The following is a 6,787-nucleotide window of genomic DNA, read 5'->3' on the forward strand; positions in this document are numbered from 1 at the left end:
TCTTGTGAACCCAGCATTCATTCCTGCCTGTGGCAGGGGGTCAGGCTAGATGATCTGTTTAGGTCGCTTCTGACCCTAGCAACTATGAAACTATATGAAATGTATAAATGTACATTATAATCTGCCTGGCAACTGACTCCCCAGCCCAGCCCCTGGCTTCTTTACTTTTCATTCCATCCAGGAAGAGCACACACCAACTGCTGAAACTTCCTTAGCCTGACTAAGGGGTTTTGAACTCGAAAGCTTGCTTAATAACTATTCTCCAACTATTTGGGTTGGTCTAATAAAAGATATCAAATTCACCCAAGGAACCTTGTCTGTCTAAATAGAAACATTGCACTTCAAATGAAGTTTTAGCTGTTTTGTCCACAAGTACTTAACAATTAGATAGAAGTAGCAAATCTCACTGAAGCAATTTTTAGCTATAAGCAAGGATTTGCGCTATTCTACTGTGTATGAATAAAATGTCATTTGAAATGTATCATAAAGTAACAAAATTGTTTCGCGCAGTGCAAATGGTATCCCTTTAGAAAAATCAGTGAGAGTTGAGACAAAATGTTTGCAGTGAAGATGTCCACTGACAGAGTCATTTTTCATATATTTGGACACGGTTGTTCTTTAGCTATTTAATATTCTTGCTTTTATAATACCTTCATTGTGTCTAGGTTGGTCTAAGAACGTAGGCAGACAAGGTTCTAATAAAAGAGCAGATTCACCCAAAGAACCTTGTCTGCCTTCAGAGTGTGTGTGTGTGTGTGTGTTATGCTAAATATCTAGACTTTGCTTTGGATTTCTTGGCACAGAAAGGAGTACTGTATAACTAAAATATGGTCAGTGACTAGGCAGAAATACATAGGATTTATCTGAAATGTCGCCCATTATATTTTCTGGTCTGATTTGCATGTTTTATTTCAGTAAGAAAAAAAGTAAAATAAAATTGGGGTGACAATGCACAAAAATGACAGTCTTGCTGTTGTTTCCAGAGATTAACTATCACGTTCCTGTAGGAATAACTCTTAATAAGGCTTAAGTTCTTTTTGTAATGCACTATCAATTCCTTTGTCCAGAAGGTAATTTGCAAAATTATGTGATCTGCAATTATTACTTCCAGCATTCATACAGGTCAAGAAAGTCCTTCTCCATTTGCCCATGAACAGGAACATTCTAATTAACATGCACATTATTTTATTTATTGACCTCCCTACTGTTCACTGTCTATGCACTTTCTGCATGTCAGGAGACTTCAGGGTCTCCATATTAAGTAGCAGAAACATAAGATTTTATGTTTTGTTTTGTTTTGTTTTTGTTTACTTTCCTTTTTACTAACTGTTGTAAAGTTAAACATGCAGTGAGATTAAAGACAAGCAGGTTTAGTCTTCTTCAGTTCTCCCTCTATGAGCTGACAAATTGTCTCTCATAGTTGTTAATGAACTTAATTAACTCAGTGTTTCTGTATATTTCAGTATTTTTTTCTAGAGATGCAGTTGTTATTTGTATGAATTAGTTCTTACATTTTTGAGACTTAGATTAAAAGTCTTCCATCAGGTAGTCAAAGCAAATAAAAACAGCATTATGTAGGAGAAAAAGACCAATTTAATCAAGTTAAATAATGTCCAATCTTAGGGGCGCAGCACTCACATCTAAGACATTTAAAGGCATGCCATTGATGCAACTAGGCAAATAAGTTTCCTGCAAACTGAGTATTCTGTGCACATATTTTTTAAAACTTCTAATTTACCAGAGAAGTTCAGCCTAAACTGAAGGTTTCTCTACATGGCAAAGCTAGTATGCAGTAAACTAGGTTGTAAATGCACATCACGCTAGCTAGTCAACACTGATTTTTTTTGTGTACAGTGTGGCTTGTACAGGATAGCTAACTCCTCTTTAAAAGTGCACTTCTTAAGAGCTACCACATAAGCAGCTACTGCACTGAAAAATAGCACTTTAATATACTGCACACAAGTGGCCCACCACATGTCAAATATGTTTTTTGATTCTGAATAGCTTTGACATGTTGGTTTTGGAAATGTAAATATTTTGGGAACCAAGTGTATGTCTACACGTACATCAAATGTGTGACTATTTGTGTACCACTACTGAGCTATCTTGGCTGCAGATAAGAATATAGCTGCACTGGTGTGGGGCTTAGCGTGAACTGATGACTTATCTGCTTACTCAGTTTCTTGGGCAGGTTTTCTTGCCAGTTACACTGAGGTCAGTGCTATAATGACTGCATTGTCATTGATATCCATGCAAGCTAGTTTAATTTTAAGTTAAATTGGGTGTGTCTACGTAAGTTTCAGTTTCATTTTGACTGCACTATAGACTTACCCAGGGACAGTAAAGGCAAAAAAGATTAATTACTACAAGCTGCTAGAAACTGTCATGTCAGATAATAAAGACTCATCACTAGTGCTATTCATAATATTTTAATAATGATATCAATCTGTTGCTTCTGTATGTACCTCTGTAGGGTATACTTAGCTTTTTTAATATTCATTTTAGCAATAAAAGTAACAAATTCTCTAACAGTGTTTTTAGTAAAGCGCAAATCTGTGTACTTAAATGAGGCTACTTCAATTAAAAAAACCCACAAAAAACAAAGAGGCCCTTTCCTCCATCTGGTGGTGGTCATGTAATACAATTTAAAGACTGGAATAATTGTTACCGTTTGAGGGTGTTAATTTAAATGCCACTTTTCTTTGGCAGACCTCATTTAACATCAAAACCATATCTTGGATAACTGCTATATTAGTGTTTAGCGGTGATTGCAATGTTCAGTGTGAACATAATCAGTTCATACAGCCTGGCAAGTCTCTTAAGCAGTAAGCTCTATTTAATTATGCATTCTGTAAATGTATCAGTCTATTTAACCCCTGTTGTCTTGGGAAGTGGGGATAAAACTTTTAAAAAATCACCAAGATAGGTTAGATGGTATTGTAAGGGAGAAGATAATAAAAATATAAGAGTGAGGGATTTTTGTTTTGTTTTTATAAGACTGAAAAAAGTGTTGAATATATTACAAGATAAAATTAAGTCTACAGAGAACAGTAACATTTGCAAAATCCTATATTAGGGATGTTAAACACCTGGCCTTCAATCTGGATCTGGTGATTTATATATTTTTGGTGGGCCAGGTGGTATGTTCACATTATGGCTATTCATTATGCTTGCTAAGATAACCAAAAAAACTGATGCAGTGAGGTCTTTTGGAGTCTTTGATAACTTGAAATGATGGTGTTAAAAGGTGTGAACCCCTTTTACTCTGTTGAATGTTAATTCTAAACCATAGAATTCTAGCCATGACATTTCAGTATCTGCGTTAACTATTTCATTATTGACCATTGTAATGGGAAAGGAAATAGAAAGCTTTTTCCCCCATCCATGCCAAAGAAGGCAATGAGGAAAGATGCAGAAAAAGGAAGAGGGGGAGAACCAGAAAGGAGAACGGGGAAGTGGAAAAAAAAGTACAATATTAAAGTTGGACATATTTGTGTGTATGTATGTATGTATATGTACGTATATGTGTGTGCTGTAAAAGAAAGTTAACTAAAACCAAAGATAGATAAAATAATCCTTTGTAAATGTCATAGAACACTTGGGTAGAAAGAGAAATTGCCTGCCTTCTCACTGACTAATTAGTGTTCTTGATCTTTCTTAGTACAAGACACGTGCACAGAAAGGAAACGAGCTGTAGAATAAAGGTGTTCAACCTTCTGGTGCTGCAGGCCAGCTGAGTGGCATGGAGTCAGTCAGCAGGCCTGATCTGGCATGGGGTTGGCACCCATGATCAGTCTGTGGATATAAGCCCATGCACTGGTGTAATCTGGCATGTGAAGCCACATCGTCAAGCCCCCCAGTGTTTCCCACAGGCTTGGAGTTTTGGCAGTTGGGTAGTGGTGACAGTATTGATTGCTATGGTTCTGGAAACCACAGCCATTAATGATGCCATTATTCCCCCACTGCCACATTTCTGGATTTATGGGAAGTCTAGAGGACTGGATCAGTTGAACACCACTGCTTTAAAATATTTGGTGTACCGAGAATGCAGTTTTCCTAATTAGGAGGGTTTTTTTAATTATTGGGTGCATGCATAGCTTCACCTGCTTAATTATGCCTAACTTTTATACAAGAACAAGTGTTGGTCACATCTAAAGAGGTTTGTTTTTTTTTTTATATTTTAATGTAACTATCCTGAACTGTCTGCTTAAGGCTGTCTTCCCTTTTTCTTTTAAGGTGGCTTGAGACATGCAGTAGCCAGCATAGCAGGTCCTGAAGCATACAAGAACCTGAAGTTTGAAGGAGGAGTGCATCGTGTTCAGCGAGTGCCAAAGACAGAGAGGCAGGGACGTATTCACACCAGCACAATGACTGTTGCAATATTACCCCAACCCACTGAGGTAAGAGAACTTAAATATAATTAACTTTGCCGTGAGCAGTGGCCATTACCTACAGTCTCAGAAACTGTTGTAAAACATTTCTGTTTTACATTTTGCATCCTTCTTATGTCCTTATTAGTTTTTAAAGTGCTGGGTCACATTGTGCTCATTGTTTATGTCCAGATAAGCTACAGGACCGGATGTCGTGCCCATAAGTATGTGTATTTGTGGTTCTCAAAATCTTCACTCATAAACAAAAATAGGTCAACTAACTCTTGAGAGCTCACTTATCATTTTTCTCTTCCATATCTGAGGAATTATTTTGTAAGAGTAGACTGGACTTCAGAAAAACAGACTTTGACTCACTTAAGGAACTGATGGGCAGGATCCCCTGAGAGGCCAGTCTGTGGTGGGGGAAGGAGTCCAGGAAGGCTTGGTTGTAGTTTAAAGAAACTTTATTGAGGGCAGAGGAATGAACCATCCCAATGCTCAGGAAGACTAGCAAGTATGGCAGAAGACCAGCTTGGCTTAGCAGGGAACTCTTCAGCAAGATAAAACACAAAAAGGAAGCTTACAAGAAGTGGAAACTTGGACAAACAACTAGGGAGAAGTATAAGAGTATTGCTCAGGCATGCAGGGATGAAATCAGGAAGACCAAAGCACAATGGGAGTTGCAACTAGCAAGGGACATGAAGGGTAACAAGAAGAGTTTCTACAAGTGTGTCAGTAACAAGAGGAAGATTAGGGAAAGTGTGGGTCCCTTACTGATGGTGAAGACAGATGATGCAGAAAAGGCTGAAGTACTTTTTTCAGCTCAGTCTTCACAGGCAAGGTCAGCTCCCAGGCTACTGTACCTGGCAGCACAGTTTGGGGAGGAAATGAGTGGCCAACAGTGGTGAAAGAACAGGTTAGGGACTATTTTAGAAAAAGCTGGACATGTACAAGTTTATAGGGCCGGATGCTGTGCACCTAAAGGTGTTGAGGGAGTTGGCTGATGTGATTGCAGAGCCACTGGCCATTACCTTTGAAAAGTCATGGCAATTGGGAGAGGTCCTGGATGATCAGGAAAGGGCAAATATAGTGTCTATCTTTAAGAAAGGGAAACAGGAGATTTTGGGGAACTTCAGACCGGTCAGTCTCATCTCACTCAATTCCTGGAAAAATCATGGAGTAGTTCCTCAAGGAATTAATTTCTAAGCACTTGGAGGAGAAGGTGATTAGGAATAGGCAACATAAATTCACCAAGGGCAAGTCATACTTGACCAACCTGACTGCCTTCTGTGATTGATGACATACTGGCTCTATGGATCCAAGTAGAGCAGTGGACGTGATGTATCTTGGGTTTAGCAAGGCTTCTGATATAGTCTCCCACAATGTTCTCACAAGCAAGCTAAGGACATACAGGTTGGATGAATGAACTGTAAGGTGGATAGAAAACTAGCTGGATCATCAGGATCAGAAGTTAATAATCAACAGCTTGATATCTAGTTGGCAGCTTGTATTAAGTGGAGTTCCCCAGGTGTCATTCCTGGGGCCAGTTTTGTTCTATATCTTCACCAATGACTTGGAAAATGGGGTAGAGAGTCCCCTCAGCTAGTTTGCAGATGACCTTGAGCTTGAGGAAGTAGTAGATATGTTGGACTAGGATTTAGACAACTTGGAGGGTTAGACCAAAAGAAATCTCATGAGGTTAAAAACAAATGCAAAATCCTACACTTAGGATAAAACAATCCCATGTAGTGCTACAGGTTGGGAACAGTGGCTAAGCAGCAGTCCTGCAAAAAAGGACCTGGGGGTTACAATGGACAGTGAGCTGAATATGAGCCAACAGTGTGCCCTTGTTGCCAAGAAGGCTAACAGCATACTAGGCAGCACTGGTAGGAGCATGGCCAGCAGATCAAGGGAAGTAATTCTTCTCCTCTATTCAGTGCTGGTGAGCAGCATCTGAAGCAGTGTCCAGTTTTGAGCTTCCCACTACAGAAAGGTTGTGGACAAATTGGAGAGAGTCCAGCAGAAGGCGGTGAAAATGGTTAAGAGGCTGGGACACACGACTTTTGAGGAGAGGCTGAGGGAACTCGGCCTATTTTAGTCTGAAAAAGAAAAGACTGAGAGAGGATTTAATAGCAGCCTTCAACTACCTGTTGGTTCCAAATAGGATAGAGCTAGACCAGGGGTGGGCAATTATTTGGGACTGAGGGCCACATAGGGAGTTTGGATGAGCTGTCATGGGCCAGGTCAGTACCCTATCTCCCCCAACAACTCACCAAAACTCCTTCTGAGGCTGCAAATGGGTGGGGAGAAGTGTTCAGGAGCGGGAGGGGTGAGTGAGGCTGGGATCATGGGGCTGGATCATGGGGCGGTGACAGCTCTGGGAGGCTTGGGGTGTGGGTGGAGGGGAATGGAGGGGG

General features: G+C 39.9%; 1 protein-coding gene across 3 annotated transcripts in view; it reads left to right on the forward strand.

Moving 5' to 3' along the window:
* The window catches only part of MTRF1L (mitochondrial translational release factor 1 like), a 28,732-nt gene that overhangs the window by 11,840 nt on the left and 10,105 nt on the right, over nucleotides 1–6,787 (forward strand). For all 3 annotated transcript variants that reach the window (XM_014520480.2, XM_025205605.1, XM_025205606.1), the window contains exon 4: nucleotides 4,237–4,400. In XM_014520480.2, coding sequence (XP_014375966.1) covers nucleotides 4,237–4,400 — 164 coding nt within the window. The remainder of the gene's footprint in view (nucleotides 1–4,236; nucleotides 4,401–6,787) is intronic.

This window comes from Alligator sinensis, unplaced genomic scaffold (genome assembly GCF_000455745.1).
Source record: "Alligator sinensis unplaced genomic scaffold, ASM45574v1 scaffold1177_1, whole genome shotgun sequence".
In the NCBI taxonomy this organism is placed as follows: Eukaryota; Metazoa; Chordata; order Crocodylia; family Alligatoridae; genus Alligator; species Alligator sinensis.